The sequence below is a fragment of the Eurytemora carolleeae genome, unplaced genomic scaffold, assembly GCF_000591075.1.
Source record: "Eurytemora carolleeae unplaced genomic scaffold, Eaff_2.0 scaffold91, whole genome shotgun sequence".
In the NCBI taxonomy this organism is placed as follows: domain Eukaryota; kingdom Metazoa; phylum Arthropoda; class Copepoda; order Calanoida; family Temoridae; genus Eurytemora; species Eurytemora carolleeae.
The window spans coordinates 374,518-397,290 of NW_019396098.1; the positions used below are offsets into that span (position 1 = coordinate 374,518).

A 22,773-nucleotide genomic window follows, 5' to 3' on the forward strand; every position below is an offset into this window, starting at 1 on the left:
TAGGGAAAACCAAGGTAACACATGGAAAAGCAAGGATCCCACATAGAAACCAAGAAACCCAAGGAAACCATGACATTTCAACTAATTATTCCCCCCCTCACCCCATACTCCCCCTCTCTCTATTTCCCCCTCTCAATATTTAATCCCCGTCCTTTCAGTTCATTTTCCCAAAACTCATTTAATATCTTCCTGAATCACCGAGTAATGGATCGAGAAGAGAAAGTAATTATCAATTTATTTGCTTTTTGTCATTTTCAGGGATCTTAGGAAATATATTAGAACTTTCTAGTGTCTCTATTTAGAGCTTTAACCATGGTTTTTTTTATAGGTTCGTTAGGTTTATATGGTTTAACTAGGGTTTCCCTAGTTTAACCATGGTTTCCCAGTCCCTAGTTTAACCAGGGTTTCCCTAGTTTAAACGGGTTTCCCTAGGTTCCTCAGGTTTCCATGGTTTAACAAGGGTTTCTCTAGGCTCCTCAGGTTTCCCTAGTTCAACTAGGGTTTCCCTAGGTTCCTCAGGTTTCCATGGTTTAACTAGGGTTGCTCTAGGTTCCTCAGGTTTCCATGGTTTAACCAGGGTTTTTCTAGGCTCCTCAGGTTTCCAGGGTTTAACCAGGGTTTCCCTAGGCTCCTCAGGTTTCCCTAGATTCCTCAGGTTTAAACACTCCTCGGCAGTACTATATATCTTTATATATATATTTTGCATGACGTGACTGGATTTAAAAAAATCACAATTTCAATGCAATAACTGCCGGAAGACAAAAAACTACTGTGTGGCATGGAAGGGAAAAACGTTGTGGCTTATGACCGCATGCCTTCCCCCGCTAGCAAACCAAGATGTACAGATCACTATATTAAATCATAAATTGTTTTAAAAGATGATGTCGAAATCGTCACTCAACTACCATGTTTATTGGAACATATATTTAATAGTCAATATATCCTAGTCACAGCGGTTACCACAGCTTGCTGCACAGGCCTGAAATATCTTCAGTTCGGAGGGACAACTTGCCATACATTCCTCCAGGCTTCCGGGACATCCGTCACCCATTCCTTCGCCCTCAATGGCTCCGCTATCCCCTCCTTGCACCAACCCTGAACCTCCTTGAGCCCCTCCTTTTGTTGGTTTAGGATAGTCCTTGGGAATCTTATCTGCTGGAGCCAGTTTTATATTATTGTGCTTACCCCTGATAATTATCAGAGTATATAACTAAGAAGAGGAGTGTAGAGTAGAACTAAGGAGAGGAGAGTAGAGTAGAACCAAAGAGAGGAGAGTAGAGTAGAACTAAGGAGAGGAAAGTAGAGTAGAAATAAGGAGAAGATGATAGAGTAGATCTAATGTAAGGGAAATGTGGTTTGTTTACATTTTACTGTGACGTATATGGACAAGTTGGAAACCGTAAAAACAACAAAGATTGTAAATAAGGTAATCTTGACCAGGACAATTACTGTTTACTAAAGTGTTACCCCACAAATTCAAGTTTTAGCTTTAATTTGAAAAGTTTTAGGTCGTCAATAAAGTTTTATCCTTTGCTGGTAATTCTGTAGATTGTATTTGTTTACAATAAAAGTTGTTATTTAGCTCTGTCCTTTTACGTCACAGAAGAATGTAAACAAACTCTATTCACCTCTTCACAGTTCCTCCTTAAAGAGAGTATAAAAGGTAATTTCAAGTTACCCTCCATGCAAAGATGACAACGCCTGATTTACAACAGTATCCTGGAAACCATAATGTAATATTTAAAGTATAGGTGACTCATGCTAAAAACCTCCCCCAGCCTCACACCTTTATCTCTTTGTTCTTTTAATGAATGCGGAGTAGTTAACCTGAACTGATTCATTAAGATTCAACAGTGCACCCTAGACCTTTGAACCGAACAGACGTATGAGTTAAGCTCCGTACAAGACCTTGAGAGATAGATATTATACATAAGAAGAGAGGTTTGGGTGAATTATGAACTGGTACTGGGAATGAAAGTGAAGTCTTGCATTAACCCTCAAAGATGGGGGGGGCAACGATTGATCTTGATTTCCCTAGGATTTATGTCTGGGATTGTAACGATATCAAGGGATTAAATGTTACAATAATCTGAACAGAAATGTGGAAGATACCGTCGTTTTTCTGACTCAAAAGGTGTTTTTTTTCTGTGAATTTATCCGTTCGCAGAGAACACGCAAATGAAAATAAACAATTAAAAGAAACAAAAACATTGAAATCTAATTCATAATTGATCAGACAGAGCTTTTAAGGATATCATGCCATCTTTGCATCAAGGTTATAATGAAAGGAAAGTTAATTGCAGTTACGTATACTCTGCGTACATATTGAAACCAGTTCTTACTTGGCGGAATTTTTAAACACTAGCCTTAGCCTTAGCCTTAGCCTTGTGTACATCGTAAAACAAAACAAAAATAATTCGCGGATTTTCACAAAAAATTTCGTGGATTTTCAAAATTTTAAAAAAAAATAATGAAGATCGAATTTTGATGGAGACAAATATTTAAAATTTCAATCATTCATAAACCTTCCCTGGGGTCCCTAGATGTCCCACAAAAAATTTGGGCCCGATCGGTTCAGCCGTTTTGACGTTTATTGGATACAAACAGACAGACACCCAAACAAACAAACAAACAGACAGACAAGCCAAATTTATATATAGAAGAAGAATAAATGCATCAGTGTTCGTTTAGTATCCGAGGAGGATAAAAGCATTTAATTCTGATAATTTTGATAATTCACATAATAGTTTCCTATGACCAGAATATTTCATTTATTTTTTTATGTGAAAGATGGATCCCATGTCAGGCTGTGACATCCGTCTTGTGTTTACATTACCGCCCAGTGAATGTACACTGCAGTACACAAGATGCGTACACCGATGAAATAACTATTCTTGCATTATATCCTTGCTTTGCATGAAGAGTCACTTAGAGATGAGCATCGTTTTTTGAAGGAAAAAATTTTTCCATAATAAAGGGTGTCGTTCAGCAAAAAACAAACGATGGATGAACGAAATTTTCAGAGAAATGAAAAAATGATAGCTTTTAAAAAACGAACAAAAACGAACGATTTAAAATCTTTTTTTAAAATTAAACATACAAATTTTCCGAAATTTAAAAGGTTTTAAATTTAAACGGTTTTTCGAACAAAAAAATTTGAACAATCTTAGGTTTTTTTTTACTAAACTAGCGATTTTTTATTAGCGAACGATTTTGATGAACTGTCGTTCAATGAAAAAACGAACGAAATAGATGGAAATAAACGATAATTTTGAGAACGAACGAAATTAATTATTTTGTGAACGGTTGAAAAAAAACGAACGAAATGAGCCCTTCATGAATGATGAACGAACAAAACGAAAAAAGCCGAGCGTCCCCATCTCTAAAGTTACTTGAAAAACCCTTACAGTCCCTTTAAAACTATCAGTTGGTATTTGTAATATTTTTTGCATTAATACTTTTGAATTGATGATAAACAATGAACTAAATATCCCTGAGACTGGAAAGAGAAAAGGTCGGATAATCTTTCCCGGCTTCTCCGGGAATTTTTCCTGAAATTGATGAAAGAGATGAAAACCCGGTGGGATCGGGAGGAGGGGGAAATAAAAGATAACAGACAAAGGACTTAAGTCCTTGCCACAAACTCTGATATTCTAATTCTAATATCTTTGCCACAAACTCTGATATTCTAATTATAATATCTTTGCAACCTTATGTCGTAGACCTTTGACATTTGAAACTATGAATTCTGTTAGATCAAATAATGTAAGTTTGAAATATCAAATATTTAGACATTAAGTTGCCAAGATATAGGGATTAGAAAATTCAAATGTGTGACAAAGACTCAATTCCTTTTGCTCCGTTTTTATTTATAGACCTGCATAGTGCCTCGAAAGTAAATTCTATTTAAAATGAATTAAACTTAACTTTTAAACTTTAAACTGTAGACATTTTAAGTTTATTCAGCTAATATATTTTTTAATTAACGGAGTTCGAATACGGGACTGGAGATATAAAAAGATAGACATCTGAGCCTATAACGCGAGGTTCAGGTCTAATTCTGCACCTTAGAAGAAAAAAGATTAAAAATATTCAAAAAAGTAGAGATAGTTGCTTAAAAATATAATTAGAAATGAATTTCAATTTCTGATAACAATGTTACTCGTAAAATTCTTAATGTTGAGAAGAAATGAATATAAAAATTACTATAATATAGTTTTTAAAATTCACATTCATCTGATTGTAGCCACGCATATGTCAAAAAGACAATTTTGAAACTTTAATCCTTTTCATCAAATTCAAGATTATTTTTTTAAAAACTTTTGGATTATTTTTTATGATTATATCAAGGAGTATGAAATATAAGGGAGATACAACTGCCGCGGCCCGCCCTACAATATGATTATACATGCTTTGCAGACGGGTACTCCATTTGTATCAGAAATATTTGTCTGATGTACAATTACCGCGGGCCGCGTCAGTTGTATCTCCCTTCTATTTCATACTCCTTGGATTATATGAAGTAAGCATTTTAAACAATTTTCTAAAGTGAATGTTTTTCTACTTTTCTTTAAAAATACATTGATAGTTTAGATAATTTCTTTCCATTATAAACACTACAAAAGGTTTTGTATTTTTCCAACAAGAAATATCATAATAAACTACATTTAAAAATTTATTATTTTCATTTCTATTTCAACGTATTTTGTTTTTCATCTATTAAAGAAAAATATGTGTCATTGAATAAATATATTTGATTCCAGGGACCAAATATATTTGATTCCAGGGACCTAATTTATTTGATTCCAGGGACCAAATATATTTGATTCCAGGGACCAAATATATTTGATTCCAGGGAAAAAATATATTTGATTCAAGGGATCAAATATATTTGATTCCAGGGACAGAATATATTTGATTCCAGGGACCAAATATATTTGATTCAAGGGATCAAATATATTTGATTCCAGGGACAGAATATATTTGATTCCAGGGACCAAATATATTTGATTCCAGGGACCAAATATATTTGATTCCAGGGATAAATATATTTGATTCAAGGGACAAAAGTTTAATGATTAAGGGAGACATGGCTGAACCGCGTATGAAGTTTATTTATCCAACTTCTCTTCAAGAAGAATGCCCTTTATTTCCGTATATTATTTTAAAAGAAATGAAAAGTTAAGTATTTAAGTATTTGGGTCGTATCTGAACAAATCTCTGTAAAAAAGTCACAGAAAAAAAGCTTCTTTGGAAAAATATCGGAAAAGAAATTTTGGTATAAAGTTCCTAATTTTCTGAAGTCCTGGGTCTTTTTCTTAAAATAATATGGGGGCTGCCAATAAAGTCTCAAGAAAAAAAATCACAGTAATTTAAGTCTTGAAGAAAATAAATCCGAAGAAAAAAACGAGAAAAAAGTCCTAAGTCTTGGAAAATTAGGTCAAGTCTGAGACATTTAAAAAAGGACTTTCCTTCTATACATCTGCATATTACAGCATGCTTTTAATATTAAGCCCCTTTTTTCAATGGTTGTAAACATCCTTTGTTCCCATGCATTTCCACTAAAGAAAACTTGCTTTCCAGGGACGTTTTTGTATAAAATCATACTGGAATCAGAAAAAAAGTCCTTAAAAAAATCTCAAAATGGTAGAAATTTATTTCCAGAAACTTTTTATTTCAAAGACTTTTTCCACAGGACTTTATTTCCGAAAACTATTTTTAGAGAACTTTTTTGCCGGTTACCATTTGAGCAAATGACCCGACTATCCGTAACTGAATTGTTCTTTCCTTTTTTAAAGAATAATAGTTAAGCAGCGTAATTCTGTACATTAATAGAATACACACTGAAATATCCCACAGGCCACAAGAAGGTAAAGTGCGCTGTTCAGTTGCTTCTCACTGTTTATTAAATATAGAATCCTTTTTTACCTTCATTTACTTGGTCCTGATATCCCCGTGTTTCCGGTTTATTCTGGGAGCTCCTAGGCTGGTCAGATTGGGATCTCGGAGTGCTCTGGAAAAATTAAGTGGGGACTCATAAAACTTCGGACAATGATATTTGATGTCGTTAATAAAGGAATAGTTTTACCAGGAGTTTGATAATCAACTTATTTTATAAAATGGGTCTAAGTACACTGCACAGTTTCTGTATCTCGATGTTCATTGAACTATTTCAAATTATAACTTGAGTGTAAAGTCGTCTTCATTTTCCACAGTTGGGTCCCTTTGTATATGTATAAAGTTGTGTTTTATCCCTATGTTCCAGTGAACATGGATTTGACGAAAAATTCTGTCGATCACATTTTCTGCCGCAAACTATTTTTATTTACCGATTCTTAGTTTAAATTTTACCAATTGAAGATCGGTGAATCTTCAAATTTAACAAATGGGCAATGAGAGATAAGTAAATTCCACATGGGTTAAAGACCTAAGTTAGATTATTGCAGCTAAACTGAACCTTTTTCAAAAGTTTCAAGCTTCCGACAATACATTTCTTTTTTAAATATTTTGGGACATTTCCCCCCTGATTCATTATGACGGTCATTAATTTAGACTCTTTGAAAGTTAAATTTTTATCAGAAATCCTCTTTTCCTTTATCCATTCACTCGGCTCCTGTCCTGGCCTACAGAACAAAGGATGAAGTTTAAGGGGATTAACGAGTATTCAGAAATTAGAAAATGATTAATCACATTTCCTTATTTCAACTTCAACGTCAAAAATAACAGGACCTTAACTTTTATAGTGACTGAACACTTGCCACGAATTTAAATTTTCTAATCCCTATATCTTTGCAAGCTGACTTTGTAGACCTGTCATGTTGTCAAATATCTTAAGTTTGAAATATTAACCATTAGTGTTCAGTTCAGTTCCTTTTTACGTCGCTGCATATAATTTTCAAGATTATATTTAATACAAAAAAACATGTTAAATCTTTAATTTGTGCTCGTCATCAAAGTAATATTCTTTTTTTTGTGAGAAATACTTAATTGAAATTTTAATGAAGACCTAAATCTCTTATCGGAACTAAAAGCGTAATTTCAACTGACCCTCCATGCAACGAAGGGAATGTCCGATTTACAACGGTACCCATTAAATTTTTGACTAATCATAGAGAGCAGAGAACTCCCTGTGTATTGTATATCTCTGAGATGGTTCGATCAGAAGCACATCACTTGAAATTACGCTTACAGTCCCTTTAAGATGTCAAGGAAGGGAAAGTTGAATTGTAGCTTCTGAATTAAATTTTATCAGTTTCAGTAACATTAATCCAGTGAATGCAGTAAAGTCTTTGATGTTGCATAATTCGTGGGTCTCTTCTGCTGGCTGAATACAGTACAGTGTGTATTATGCATAGTTTAAAATAACCTGGGATTAGAAGGACTTCCAAAACTCCCGTCCCAAAATCCAGATCTAAAAATGGATTAAATTCGATACATGTCTTAAGTTTTGGGCTCAGGTACAGTGCAGTGATACAGTGCAAACATCAAATATGCAGTACGGTCTCGGAGTACAAGTGTATCGGGAGGTTTTGTATCTTAAAGTTTACTCTGTTTTCTCAGAACCATTAACGATGAAATATTGCTCTGTAAAAGACTGTAATTGTATGTCTTCTTGTGAAAATGTTATCCTGCATACGATAAAGAAGTAGTGGATTTTAATAGTTACATGGAAAACAAATCTCCATTTAAATATTTTCAGAAATCCCCCCCGGGTACTGTAATATAAAGATTGACGTTTGGAAGTGAAGTACATGGCCTGTACAATTAGTGAAGGATTAGCGTACATCATCACTCTGTATACTATAACCTCGTTGACCACGCACTAAAACAATATCAACCAGTACACAACGGAATGATTACCGCTAAAATATTTCGCATACATTGAGACATATATTGGGGGAATAGAAAGACGACAGTTGTCAGACCCATAATTGGAAAGTTTTGGTAGGGGGCAAGTGGCCTGTTACCCCCCCCCCCCTCGAGTTATGGCACTGCATTCAAGTTATGATTTTAAATCTCATGTTTCAAATAAAAAGGTTAAGCATCGCAGTTCTTCATGGGACTGCACTAAATATAAAAGTTTGCTAACTGTTGGTGAAGCTATTTGAATAAAAAATACGCATAAAATTGAAGCTATTTGAATAAAAAATACACATAAAATTGAAGCTATTTGAATAAAAAATACGCATAAAATTGAAGCTATTTGAATAAAAAATACACATAAAATTGAAGCTATTTGAATAAAAAATACACATAAAATTGAAGCTATTTGAATAAAAAATACGCATAAAATTGAAGCTATTTGAATAAAAATACGCATAAAATTGAAGCTATTTGATTAAAAAATACGCATAAAATTGAAGCTATTTGAATAAAAAATACACATAAAATTAAGCTATTTGAATAAAAAATACGCATAAAATTGCTTAAATATCCTCCTACTCTTCCACACTTCTATAGGTCTCACTGTATGTAACTGTTAGCTGTTTAACTAAAATTTAATACTGTAATGCTTTAATCAAATATCTTTGACTAAAAATTAATTATGTTTAGTAAAAGATGGATTTAATGATTTGATACTTACCTACAAAAACCTAGAGGACTGCAAACAGATGCCCATCTTGTACAATCACTGTCATCTCTAATTGGAGAAAAAAATATATAGACAGTACAAATACAAGAACAATATGCAGTACTGTCATTAACCATAGAATCTCTCCGTCCATCCATGTAATGTCGTCTTTAACTTAAAACCCCCTCTCTGAGACACCAAACCAAATACTTTTTAGCCCCATTTTCTTTGTTCTCCGGTAACGGAGTCTAAACACTTTTATTATTGTGAACAGAATATTTTCATATAAAGAATTAGTACTTCAGTTAATAATTAATTGTCATTCTTTTCAGAAGTTTCAAAGACTTTTGATTTAAAATAGCAATAAGCAAAACAATGCCACATTCCGATTGGTCCAAAGGTTTTGTTCAAGCTAATATAGTTTTTGTTTACCAATAGTAGCGTATACCTGCACTGTCCCCTCTCTCCATCCTCCTCTGCCCCGTAGGACTGTGGTGGCCCCTTGTCCCCGTACAGGCTCGTCCATACACACCAGCCCCACTTACTGCAGTACGGTGCATACTCACTTTATCATGTACAATTCAAGTTTATTCATAGAGTAAAGTCATGTAAACGCTCTACTCTAATTAAACTCTTTACTCTAAGACAAAACAATAAAAATCAATCAAATTTTTTATTTATTTGTGATTATATAAGACACAAAATTTGGTCTCTTGCTTCAGCATTTTGGGGAACGTACAGGTATAGGGAACTGGGAACAACGTTCTAAAATATATTTAATCGATTCATAAATTGAATATTTTAAGACCAGAATATATTGTATGAAACAATTGTAAAGCGAAAAAAGGTACACAAAATGTTTTAGATTATTCCAAAAGAGCCATTAATGTTATTATATAGTATTGTTGTCGGATAGGAACTTAAGTTTCTCAATAATGAACAGATAGACAACGGAATTACCCTCAAATCAAAACCGATAATGCAGAAAACTCTTTATTTCCTAAAAAAATGAAATGTATAATGATAAATAAATCATTACAATGGTTTACGAATTTTATAATGAAAAGATTATTACGATCTATTTAAGGATCTGTAGGTTAAAACCGTCGGGGAGTCCTAAGACGTTTTTTTATATATTAAAACTTCTGAAAAGAATGACAATTAATTGTTAACGAAAGTCACTAATTCTTTATATGAAAATATTCTTTGCTTAACTTTTGAAATGGGTTCACAATAATAAAAGTGTTTAGANAAGGTATTGTTCATTAGGTTATTCTGCACAAACATGGTTTTTAAAGGTATTGTTCATTAGGTTATTCTGCACAAACATGATTGTTAAAGGTATTGTTCATTAGGTTATTCTGCACAAACATGGTTTTTAAAGGTATTGTTCATTAGGTTATTCTGCACAAACATGATTGTTAAAGGTATTGTTCATTAGTTTATTCTGCTCAAACATAGCTGTTAAAGGTATTGTTCATTAGTTTATTCTGATCAAACATGGATGTTAAAGGTATTGTTTATCAGTTTAATCTGCTCAAATATGCTTGTTAAAGGTATTGATCATTAGTTTATTCTGCTCAAACATAATTGTCAAAGGAATTGTTCATTAGTTTGAGTAAGAAATTTTCTTTTAAAATCTTGTTTTCTTTAAAATATTTTTTTTAATAGTGACAAATTTTAGAGATAAATCAGCTACACATAAGATTAAAGTATATGTATGTAGATTAAAGTATATGTATGTAGATTAAAATATATGTATGTAGATTAAAATATATGTATGTAGATTAAAATTTATGTATGTAGATTAAAATATATGTATGTAGATTAAATGTAGTAGATGAAGTTAGAGAATAAATATGGAGAATTCTTTGTTTTTTACACCATATTATATTAATTTTTGATTTGTGTGTGAAAATAAAAAAAATACAGCGACACCCTTAATATCGAATACATCGGAAGAATTTATCAAATGTCGTCTTGTCAATTTTTCAATTAGTTTTATACTATATTACGTAAATTTCAGTATTTTCGAAAATAAATAAATAGCCATGAATATGCAGGAACAGTTTTAAAGAGTTCCATATAATCATTTAATTAAAAAAACTAAATATCTGCAACATTCCATTATCAGAAAGTGAAAAATACGACATTTGATGAATTCTTTCGATGTATTCGTTATTAAGGGTTTCACTGTATAATAATTATAAAAGCAAATAAATTTCAATTCTGTAACAAAAATTTATTTTTAACCTGAATTCCAAAAGTTTGACTTCTCACGTTTCCCAAATACGAACGGAAATACTGTTTTCTATAAAAAGACCTTACCAAGAACTGAAGAGGTGTTGGAAAATGAATACTGCCTGAGAGCTTGATGCTTGAATGAGCGAATGGTGTAAAATTGCTCTAGTTCTAGGGTTAAAGCAGATCCATACAGTAGATAAAGACAAATTTTTGAATTAAATTTGACATAATGAAAACAAAATAAAGATTTTTAAATGCTTTAATTATTATTTAATATAAATCTTATTTTTGCTTCTTCGCTTTAGTTTAATTTTTAAAGCCCCTGAGCTGAGATATGTTGTTTCTTACGCATGGGTGCGGCAATGCACGCAGGATTTTGTTGAATTGTATTTTTTAGGCGCTCAGACATGATATTCAATGTAATTCTGCGATCAAGTGTAAAATCTTTTAAAAATACAGCATGGAATGATCTATTTGTACAATTAAAAATTATTTTTGGTGTTGGAACTTGGGGAGGTTTAAGTTCACACTATACATGTATGTAGATAGATATTTATTGGCTAAAAATACACGTGTTACAGGAACTTTTTGTTTTTACAGAAAAACTTGGATCTATTGTCGTCTTTTAATCAAACATGAAATAGTAATTGTATTTTATATGTTTTTATTAAATAAAATTAAAAAAAATTAATAAAATAAACCCTAAATTTGCTATATAAAGATCGAAAAAACGTTTTTATGAGCAATTGCATTTTTCATTTATATTAAATGGATGTCTAATTATGGCTTAAATAAAGGTATGCTTAATTTCTAAATTATACAGAGAGAAAGGGGTTATGAGTTTAAAATGAATACAGGATGGTACACCCCTCCCTGATTTTACTAGAGGGGGGTGGGGTTATGGACTGATGCCCCCCCCCCCTATATAATACCCCTTCCCCACTGTATACGGACCTGGCCCAAAAAAATCATTAGAATATTTTTGAAACCAACGAGTAACATAAAGTAAGACTATCATTACTTCGTAACTTCAATGTCGTCTTTGAAATTCAAGACGACATATCATATTTGAGACCAAATCATCCTTTTAACTATCCCTGCTCTCCTTGCAAACATTTAATCTCCGACAAATCGATGTGGAATATATAAAGTTCAGAATTATTTACCCGACATCTTCGCTATCAGCACATATTGTCGGTTAACATGTTTCCTGGGATGGTAAAACTAATTGAGTCTTTTCCAAAAACTCTGATATTATAATTCCTATATCTTTGCAATCCAATGTTGAATACATTGGATATTTGAAACTATGAATTTTAATACCTTAAATAATATAAGTTTGAAATATTAAAGGTTTTCCGAATCAGCTTGTAAAGCTATAAGGATTAATTAGAAAATTAGAGTTTTTGGCAAAAACTCAATTCCTTTCGGTCTTAGGATACTCTAACCTAAACTTGGGAAAAAAGCGACGACTATAGCTTATAGTTTGCAATTTAGTGTTTAGTAAAAGACCCGTTAAAAGTCCAATATGATGTGGGACACCCTGTACGGTGTACATTCCAGAATACCATATATGCCAAACATATTAAATATGGTAAATAATATAGGATTGCAATTTTTTAGACACCTGTGTAAATTAAACTAAGCATGGGTCAAGTACTGGGGTACTCACAAGTCATAATTAGGAGGAGACACATGTAATAACGACTTGAAACTCTTATGATTCAGTGAAACCCTTAATAACGAATACATCGAAAGAATTCATCAAATGTCGTATTCTTCACTTTCTGATAATGGAATGTTGCAGATATTTAGTTTTTTTAATTAAATGAATATATGGAACTCTTTAAAACTGTTTACCGCATATTCTGCAAATACCGAAATTTACGTAATATAGTATAAAACTCATTGAAAAATTGTCAAGACGACATTTGATAAATTCTTGCGATGTATTCGTTATTACGGGCTTCACTGTATGACGATCCAAAGGTTAAATCAAATATTTTTCCTTGAATATAGTCTTTAATAAGGATTTTGCAAAGAAAGAAACAAGTTTATAGTTGCAGAGAATCATGAATCTGACAGACGGCATAAGTTCCATGAGTCGAATCTCTGAAATCTCATGATATGTTTTGTATATTTCATATAAATTTTAAATAGTTTATAATTTTATTGAATCTAAAAAATGATTGATGAGGCGAAAGCAGTGTTTTATACATATGGAACCCTTAAAAGCATGGATTTGAACAGAAAGACGACATTAAGGCTTGTTCTTATCTATCTTATTTCATGTTGCTATAAATTGCAAACAGTTTTGCCAGAAGCTTGAAAATCAACCTATAAGTGAAACGGGTTTGTGTGCACTGCACAATTGCTGTGTTCATTGTAATGCTTAAACTCAGGACTATAAGTCTTACAGTCGTCTCCCTCTTCCACTGTATTATGGGTCTTACTGTATAATGATGTAAACTTTTACTAATCATGTTACTTGAGGATTTGCAATAAAATTTTTATTTTTTTCTCCGATCTTTAATTTGAAGTAAATGATTAACTAGATAAACAAAAATAGGAGAATGCAATGGAATTTTTATCTGTCTGTATCGTACAGTGATCGTAAAAGTCGTCTTCATTGTTTCGATATATACGATGACGACTGCAGTAGTAAATATGTATTCCGTATTAACTTACATAATTCGTGTCAAAGGAGTCTAAATAAAAAAGGTGTTCTATCTTTCTTTTTAAAATCCAAGCGATCTTTAACCATTTTGAATTTTGGAATTTATAAAATATATGTTAATTATATTTGGAAATATTCAAATGTGTCAGTCTTTTATGATATCAAAAGATTGATTTTCGCATTAATCGAAGATGACTTTTAATGTTTTAAATATTATTGTGAACCATACCCCATAATTCAATCTGTTGTAAGGTCGTCTCTAACAAATTATACCTCCGTCAAACCCTCCGTTCACTTTCAAAACCAAACATTTCCAAGGTCTCCGCGTAAATATAAACAAAAGCCTCATGGAACTAATAAAACTTAAAGTGCATTAAAAAGAAACAATTTAAAACATAATTCCAGTGAATCATTTACGAACAAACAGTGAAATCCCTTTAACCAAATTAATATTTATTTCAGAAGATTAAAATCGTTTTAGACTACAATTCAAAACTATTCCCGTACCATACAATTTTAGATCGTAAGTTCCTTTTTTGTTTAATTAACAATAATATCTTTTAAACCTTTTATTGGCCGATTCACAACAGTACCTTGAAACCTTTGTTCAATTCTCAATGATACATATTTCTTTAACCAATTGTTCGTTTACAACAATACTCATGTATTTTAGTTATTTTTTATTAACAATCATTATTTATATACATGTACGTCAATAACAATTTGTATTTTTGTAGGAAACCTCGTTACTGAAATATATTTTTATCATCAAGAAGTTCTCGTCTATGTATTGAGTAGGAGAGTTGTTTATCCAGCCTATTCGCCTTTGTACTTGTCTTCCCTTGCGAAGCTTACTTAGGAAACATATACCCGGCTCCGACCGAAGTTTCCGCTATCTCAAGTTGCATTTCCTTAGCTCCATTATTCGCCTTTGGACTTGTCATCCCATGAGAAGCTTTCTTAGGAAACATATACCCGGCTCCGACCAAAGTTTCCGCTATCTCAAGTTGCATTCCCTTAGCTCCATTATTCGCCTTTGGATTTGTCATCCCTTAAGAAGCTTACTTAGGAAACATATACCCGGCTCCGACCGAAGTTTCCGCTACCTCAAGTTGCATTTCCTTAGCTCCATTATTCGCCTTTGGACTTGTCATCCCTTGAGAAGCTTACTTAGGAAACATATACCCGGCTCCGACCGAAGTTTCCGCTATCTCAAGTTGCATTTCCTTAGCTCCATTATTTGCCTTTGAATTTGTCATCCCTTGAGAAGCTTACTTAGGAAACATACACCCGGCTCCGACCGAAGTTTCCGCTATCTCAAGTTGCATTTCCTTAGCTCAAGTTCCGCCCATTTCGAGCCATATTCCTTTTGATCGGTTCACAATTACAGTTTAAGAAAAATAGGCTTTCAGAACCGCTCTTCCTATAATGATAATGTAGTTCGGTTCAGAACTTCAGATGGATCTACTTCTGTACAATATCAAACAATAATAAGTCGTCTTCCTATTCCACAGTTTTATTCATCTCACAGTATAGACATTGCTACTATATAAGAACCCCATTGAAAAGTTAATTTTACTGAAGGCCGAAAAAGATTAAGATTATCCCCCCCCCCCAACCCCTCCCTCCCCAATAATTTTCCAGTCATCATGAATAATAAAAACCTTTTTATTCTACTGTATGCTTGTCCAAGGCTTTCATGATCACGTCTGCCCGAGTTCGACATGCAAACTGCAATTTTCAAATTTGCAATCGCAATTAAAATCCTTTTATCTGGACTTCTGCACAACTTTATATACATCTTTATGGTGGATTTATACCTACAACCGACATGAATTTTTAACAGACGTACGTAACATAGTACGGTCATACAAACAACACTCATGCATGTTAGTGTATGTTAGCGTGTGTGTGTGTGTGTAAGTACTACAGGTAGTTCTGCTGTTCACCTGCCAGCAGTCGAAGTGAATCTTCTACAGAGATCGGACGGGACAGATGTAGCTCCGGTATTAAACTTGTAATACACCCAACCTGTCAAACCCTGTACTCGGAGTATGTAAATGATCTATAGAATGTAGGTTTCACATTCAGTGAAAAGTGACTTTTAGCAGATTATTTCAAGTTACTAAGGATGCCCTAGTATAGAGGGGTACCTAGAGAAATCATGCGGACCAAACCCAGGTCCGATCAGCCCTCCTCCGCACCAGTAGAGTAAGTATTCACAATTATATTCATTATCAACTCTCTCCTTATATCTTGGATATCATTGTATCCTGTCTCCTATCAACTACTTATGTCCACCATGAAATTAAAACTCTAAAATATCAATACTCATTTATTTGCAAGTATTTTCATAAAACATTTCCTTTGTTGAATCCTCATAAAGGAATTCAATTAATAAAGATAAAAAAGGCAAAAGTTATTATTGGTAAAATTTATCTGAAACAAGACCAATCTGCTGGGAAATCTTTCCATTCAGTCACGAAATTGTTTGCCTGAAGAAGTGTGGGGGTGTGAGAACTTATATTTATTAAAGTAAATTTATATGGTAAATATTGACATATTTTTTTCTAAGTGAACGTGATCTAAAAAAATGAAAAAAAATCTTAAAATACTCGAATTAGTTTTTATTTCAAAGATGCATATTGAATTTTGATGCTTTTAAATCTTAAGACAATCTGAAAATGTAGTTAGAAAAAAATAATTTGGCACATTTTTCGTCTGCGAATTTTCTAGACTCTTGTGCTCATTTTTAGCAAAAAAACTAATTTAAAATTTGAATTGTTTTTGTTTGGATGATTTTAGTTTTTTTTTATGTTTTCTTATCTAATTTAATGTTGTTTATTTTGTCATTATTTTGATGCTCATTTGTCGGTAATGAGAAGCTATCTAGGTTAAAATCTAAATTATTTTAAACAATTCCTGATTGTTTTATCTCAATCCCTTTTTCTTAAAAGATTGTCATCTTAAAAAGGCTCTTTTGTTTTAAATCCCTCCTAATAACCCCCTCCTCCCCCTCCTAATAACCTATAACCCCCTCCTCCCCCTTCTAATAACCTAATAACCCCCTCCTCCCCCTCCAGCCTTCGAGCCTTCCAAGTTAAAAAGCTTCCTCCCACAGTTAAGTTGTAAATTCAAATTAGTTTTGAAATGAACCCATGTAGGTATTGAATTAGGTAATGGGTTTGTAAAAAACACCGGGAGATCTTAAATACGTGGAATTCAGAAACAAAATCAATAATTTAATTTAATAATCAGTAATTTGATAATTTAATAAAAAATGGAAAGAATAAGTAGCGAAGTCTCTTTCTTCATTATCTTATAAGAAAAAAAAGGTTTGTCCATTACAAATTAATGCCAACAGAAAAAAGTATTAATTAAGAAAAGTTTAAAATATCAAATTAAATTAATGTTTTAGTATATCTGGAAAGTGTTGAGTAAGCAATATGCAAACAGATTTTTTATTTATCATTTTATTTATTTACAGTTATCTGCAAACAAATTAATTTCAACAGTTCTAAAAGTTTAAACCATACAGTTATATGTTTTTATATTTCTGAAAAGTGTTAAGTAAGAAATATGTATGCAAATAATGTAAAAACATCTCAGTTTCAATCTTACAGCCATTATTGAATTTCATGCTTAACAAAATCATGAACGAGGCACGAGAATACTTTAAATATTCAGATTTCCTTTCGAGGGGGGGATGGGGGGGGGGGTTACATTTCTGTGGTAACCCAAAAAATCAATTTTCTTTGTAAAACATCATGTAATTGTTTCCTATAGCAAGGTTACTCACAAAGTATGGGTCTGTAAAGACGACTTCAAATATTTAAAAATGAACTATCCCAAGGCCTATTAATGGCTTATTAAATGATTAAGTAAAAAAGAAAAGTTATCAGTTACAGGGAATCCCAACTATAGGGAGACAGACAGTGTAAATTCCGTAGATTCGTCTCTAATGGATCCTTCTTTTTGGGTTACACTGTATAACGATTAAAAACTACTAAAAGCGACAACTATTCCAAAGTATTCTAGTTACATCTCGGTATGAAAATATTTCAATATTTTGCTACTTGTTTTAAGATTTTTATTATTACTAAGTCAATGTAACATTGACTTTTAAGCACTTTCTATAGAAGAGCTTGTTATATATATCCTTGAATTTTCTATAACACCATTGTAAGTTCTAAAATAGTTCTTTTCCGCCATGTTTACTCCTCTCATGTCAGGTGTTAACATGTAAACATACAAACATACATCAAGATTCAGGATATACAAAAACAAGACAGACAAGAATGATTTGTCAGGAAAAATTCTTTTACATGCCAAATTTACTAACCCCCCCCTNAATTGGTTTGGTTTACTAATTATATACAGTGATTGTAGAGTAAACCAATGTAACTAAATATATAGGTAGTGTATAGGAGTAGAATAGGTTCAGTTCATGATGAATCAGAATTGGTTTGGTTTACTAATTATATACAGTGATTGTAGAGTAAACCAATGTAACTAAATATATAGGTAGTGTATAGGAGTAGAATAGGTTCAGTTCATGATGAATTAGAATTTTGTTAGATCAAATAGTTTTAGTTTGAAATATCATAATTGTACGCAATTAAAGATCTTACAGTGATCCAAAGGTTTCAATTACTTCTGAAATACTAAAGCTTAAAACAAGTGCATTATTGTTCTAAAATGTACATGTCTAGGACTCAAAAATGTTGTGAGTTAGTGAGGTTAAAATAAAACGACATTTCCAAGTGGACCCAGTCATATGCAGATCTACGTAATATAGGGATCAGAAAAACTGCCATAATTAATGAGAAACTGCTTTAAATATGCTTTTCTCTTGTTACTTCGATACCTTAATAAAAGAACACCAAACTTGTAGATTCCAAACAGAAATACGCATAAACTTGAATTTTCTACCTTATTTTAATCTTCTTGGAATCTATAAGTTTAATGAGGTGCAGATTCTGCAGATAAAGGTTACATGAAATATAATAAGTGAGAGATCTAGGAATTGATCCTAGTATTAACATTAGTTCTTGGTTGAATATCATCATTGCAATTATTATTATTAAAATTATTATTTTTCCACACGTTATTTTAATGAATATCAATATTTTTCCTTAGATGTCTTTACAGTTTTAACCTTCTACTTTAGAATGTTATCAGTCGATTTTTAAATTTTTAATGACTTTTTGTTTTAAATGCGACCTAATTTTTCTTTTTCCTTGCGATTTTAAAATTTCATCAGTCGAGTTTTGAATCTTTAATGCCATTTTTACAATTTCATCTGATTTAAAATTTTATTTGGTTGTAAATTCTGTATCTGTCTTCTGTACAAAGAAATTGAGTTTTTGCCACAAACTCTTAATTTATAATCTTTATATCTTTGGAACCCAATGTCGCAAATCTTTGATATTTCAAACTTACATTATTTGATCTAACAGAATTCATAGTTTGAAATATCTAAGGTCTATGACATTGGAATCCAAAGATATAGTGTTTTAAAAATCAGAGTTTGTGGCAAAGACTTAAGTCCTTTAGCTGTCGGCGTTAAGTAAAAGTTTAGCAGTGAGACATGTGAACTATATACTTGAAAAATGTCAGCTACAGAAATTGAGTCTTTGCCACAAACTCTGATTTTTTTATCCCTATACTTTTGTAACTTTTGTGGACCAGATTTGTGAAACTATGAATTCTGTTAGATAAAAAATCTAAGACTAAATTTATTTGAAATGTAATTTTTCGTCTGATGTATGAAGTATTTGGTGATAATTAAGTATGCAGTTTACCTATCATGCAATAGCACTCCAGACAATTATGAGTCTGCCCTTTCCAATTTTCTCACAGGTTTTCTATTAAGAAGTGCCAAATATCTAAAAAATAAAAACTTTCCTATTTAGTTTCATTTCATTTTGCTAAATACATTTAGAGATGAAACTTCAGGCATATTGTAAACACTTTTTAGCAAGATTTAAGTTTTTTATAAGTTTCTTTTCTCAGGATCAACAAGAAGATCAACAATAAGAACGATATTGTCTTTTTTTAGGGTTAAAAATATTAAATTCGATAATTCAAATGTTTTCCTGAAGTAGAAATGCGCAAGTCACTTTTGAAAAAAAAAAATTTGAATAATCAGTTTTTAAAATTATTAAAAATTATTGGATCTCAAAAGCTTTTCGGGGTACCTTATTAAACTTTTCATTGTCATCTTTACATGAAGGGTTACATGAAATTATGCTTACAAGTTCTAGTCATAAATTCAGAACTATTTTGGCGAACATTCCCTTTAAGCTTTATTGTCCTTCATAAAACTTTAGTATTTTACATAAATATAAAAGTGTTTTCCCAAGCTCAAGAAATCTTTTATAAGAAAGCAAATACAATATTATTAAGTTTTGATTTAAACCTATTTGTCATTCCTATAAATGTAAAACATTTCTTACAGTGCTAACCAGAAAACAATGGAATGGGAAGACGAAATTATATCAATACTTAAGAAATTTTGATTTTGCTGCAAAGCAAATAGTTTTACGGGACACTTAAAAATTCACCCATTAAGTGAAATTTATCTGTTTACACTGCACATCGTTTAAATTGTTTTAAGTTATGACTTGATTCTAAAAGTCGTCTTACAATTCCAGAGTTTTCTGCTCCTAAGTAATGAATTACTAAATATTTATAAAAGGACAGTTCTTGAATATTTTAACTATTGATCCTGACACGAATTTACAGGCAGGGTTCAGGAATTTACTTCAGGATTCAGGAATTTACAGGCAGGATTCAGGAATGTACAGGCAGGATTCAGGAATTTACTTCAGGATTAGTTAGGTTTGTTTAAAAACTTCAACTTGTCACGGTCCAGGATCAGGTTTAGGTTCTCCAGTGTGAGAAAACAGTAGGATAGAAGCGTGAGAATCTAGGAGTAATCTTAGAACCAGGAGAATCCATCCCCAAGAGATAATCGTCTCAAATACATTTTTGTTCGAAACAAAGTGAAATCTTATAAATGTTTTTTATTATTTTCTGGAATTAAAATGATTGACTAAAATTCGTATTCGTATGTTTCACGTATTAACAAGAAATCTAGAAATCAATTGAATTCAGATATATTATTTTTAAGCATAGTTTTGCAATTCTTTCCTAAGCAATCTGATGCATATATGTATTCAGATAAAATAATGTTTTTGTTCTTCATAACCCGACTTACTTTTTTGTCGACGAATTCTAACCCCTTCAACACCCCCCCCCCCTTCCCCCACTGCATACGCCCATAAACTAGTCAATCCTTTTCCAGTCATTCAATACTCTTCAAAAGAGTAAGGTACGGTTTTCTAATTTTTCTTTTAAGTTTTAAAGAAGAAAATTATATAATTCTAGTGCTAGAGAGTAGGGTTGGGATTTGTTTAAAAACGATCTAAAGTTTACTTTTTTGGATGTAAGTAAAACACCTTGTTTTAACTAATTTAAGAAGTGTCAATTTTTAAAGCACTTTAAAGAAGTTCTAAAAGATCCCAAGGCCGCGTAGCACTCTTTTAAAACAATAGAAAACAAGTTTCAAAATTATAATTTTAGGAAAACGTTAAAAGTTTGGTATGTAGGCTCAATAAAAAACCAAATAAATAATTATAAAAGCACTGAATTAGCACGAATAGACTCCACAGCACCATTTTAAAACAAAAAAGCAATCTCTTTATCAAGATTAGAATTGTAGGGAAAGTACAAAAAGTTGGCGTATGGGAGGTTCAATTAAACCAAATAAATAATTATAAAAGCACTGAATTAGCACGAATAGACTCCACAGCACCATTTTAAAAGAAAAAATCTAAAAGTATAAAAATGATGCAATACTATTTTTTTTGTGTTTTGTAGCGAGTCCTGATTAAATATGAATTCTGGACACTTCCGGTCTTTTGTAGATTGCACTCTCTCCTTTTATCTAAAATCTAGGGAAAAAAATCTATTTTTCCTACTTTTAATGCCTATCTTTTCTTTTCCTTTTATCCTATCCTACTTTATAAACCTACCTTTCCCTTTCATTATCCTATCCTACTTTATAAACCTACCTTTCCCTTTCATTATCCTATCCTACTTTATAACTTGCCTTTCATTATCCTATCCTACTTTATATACTTACCTTTTATTATCCTATCCTACTTTATATACTTACCTTTCATTATCCTATCCTACTTTATATACTTACCTTTCATTATCCTATCCTACTTTATATACTAACCTTATCCTTCTTTATATACTTACCTTTCATTATCCTATCCTACTTTATATACTTACCTTTCATTATCCTATCCTACTTTATATACTTACCTTTCCTTTTCATTATCCTTTGCTACTTTATATACATACCTTTCATTATCCTATCCTACTTTACATACATACCTTTCCTTTTCATTATCCTATCCTACTTCATATACCTACCTTTCCTTTTCATTATCCTATCCTACTTTATATACCTACCTTTTCTTTTCATTATCCTATCCTGATTTTTTAATCCTTATAGCTTTCCAACAAAATGTCGTAGACCTTTAATGTGTTAAACTATGAATTCTGATGGATCAAATAATCAAAGTCTGAAATATCAAAGGTCTACACCAAAACGGGTTGCTTAGATATAGGGATTAGAAAATATGACTTTGTGGCAAAGAGTCAGTTCCTTTACATTATTTTAGTTGTTAGATTACATGGTCATTGAACACTATCGAATATATCATGATTAAGAAAGAGACTGATTATTACAAGATTTCTCCTTGTAATTAACACATTGTTTAATTGCCTTATTATGATCTATTATCAGAGCTAGAATTTAAACTGTTTTCAAAGCCACAAACAAATGTATCCAAGTGTTATCAAGTACATGGATAACTTAAAACCGGAAACAGGAAAGAAACTTCAAAACAGTTTGAACAATAGGAAGTCAGCGGGGGATTAAAATTAATAATTTTTGATTTGAATTACTTTAACCCAATTCTGTGGTTTATTTAATTGCCGTGGACCAACCAGGCATGACTGAACATTTATTTCTTATAAATCCACGAAAAGTGTAACAAATTCTGCGTCAGGGCTCCTGATGAAATGCGTCAGATCTACCACCGTTATCTAATCCATCAATTAGGAAATGTACGCAAACCCATAGAACCTTATTTGTTTGCCTCAAGCTAGATTTAGTTGGAAGATATGCATGTTCCTCTGAAAATACCTGGATTAGGCATGAATCGGCCTTTTATTAAAGCTGCACACAATTTGTATTTAC

At 32.0% G+C, this 22,773-nt stretch overlaps 3 protein-coding genes across 3 annotated transcripts in view; 1 reads left to right on the forward strand and 2 right to left on the reverse strand.

Annotated features, from left to right (window-relative positions):
* Window positions 1–893: 893 nt before the first annotated feature.
* LOC111694890 (uncharacterized) lies at window positions 894–6,163 on the reverse strand. Its single transcript, XM_023463943.1, has 4 exons — window positions 6,134–6,163; window positions 5,929–6,013; window positions 3,494–3,551; window positions 894–1,187 (listed from the first exon to the last, which is right to left on the reverse strand). Exons 1-4 carry the CDS (start codon window positions 6,161–6,163, stop codon window positions 944–946), a joined length of 417 nt encoding a protein of 138 aa, XP_023319711.1. The 3' UTR covers window positions 894–943.
* A 264-nt stretch (window positions 6,164–6,427) lies between these two features.
* Window positions 6,428–14,542, reverse strand: LOC111694892 (uncharacterized). Its single transcript, XM_023463944.1, has 5 exons — window positions 14,349–14,542; window positions 9,021–9,137; window positions 8,585–8,641; window positions 7,367–7,411; window positions 6,428–6,623 (listed from the first exon to the last, which is right to left on the reverse strand). The coding sequence occupies exons 1-5, from the start codon at window positions 14,540–14,542 to the stop codon at window positions 6,428–6,430; spliced, it is 609 nt and encodes a 202-aa protein (XP_023319712.1).
* An 896-nt stretch (window positions 14,543–15,438) lies between these two features.
* Window positions 15,439–22,773, forward strand: part of LOC111694889 (uncharacterized) — a 47,980-nt gene continuing 40,645 nt past the window's right edge. The window contains exon 1 of the mRNA XM_023463941.1: window positions 15,439–15,704. Within this exon, the coding sequence (XP_023319709.1) occupies window positions 15,658–15,704 (47 nt within the window). The 5' untranslated portion in view covers window positions 15,439–15,657. The remainder of the gene's footprint in view (window positions 15,705–22,773) is intronic.

Coding starts and splice junctions, on each gene's coding strand:
- LOC111694892 (XM_023463944.1), bottom strand. CDS start 14,542: ATGACAAATCCAAAGGCGAATAATGGAGCTAAGGGAATGCAACTTGAG. Junction 8,642..9,020: donor GGAGAGAGGGGACAGTGCAG/GTATACGCTACT, acceptor TTCTCCAATTAG/AGATGACAGTGATTGTACAA. Junction 7,412..8,584: donor AGTCCTCTAGGTTTTTGTAG/GTAAGTATCAAA, acceptor ATCCATTTTTAG/ATCTGGATTTTGGGACGGGA.
- LOC111694890 (XM_023463943.1), bottom strand. CDS start 6,163: ATGAACATCGAGATACAGAAACTGTGCAGT. Junction 3,552..5,928: donor TCAGGACCAAGTAAATGAAG/GTAAAAAAGGAT, acceptor CATCAATTTCAG/GAAAAATTCCCGGAGAAGCC. Junction 1,188..3,493: donor TTTTCTCTTTCCAGTCTCAG/GGATATTTAGTT, acceptor GATAATTATCAG/GGGTAAGCACAATAATATAA.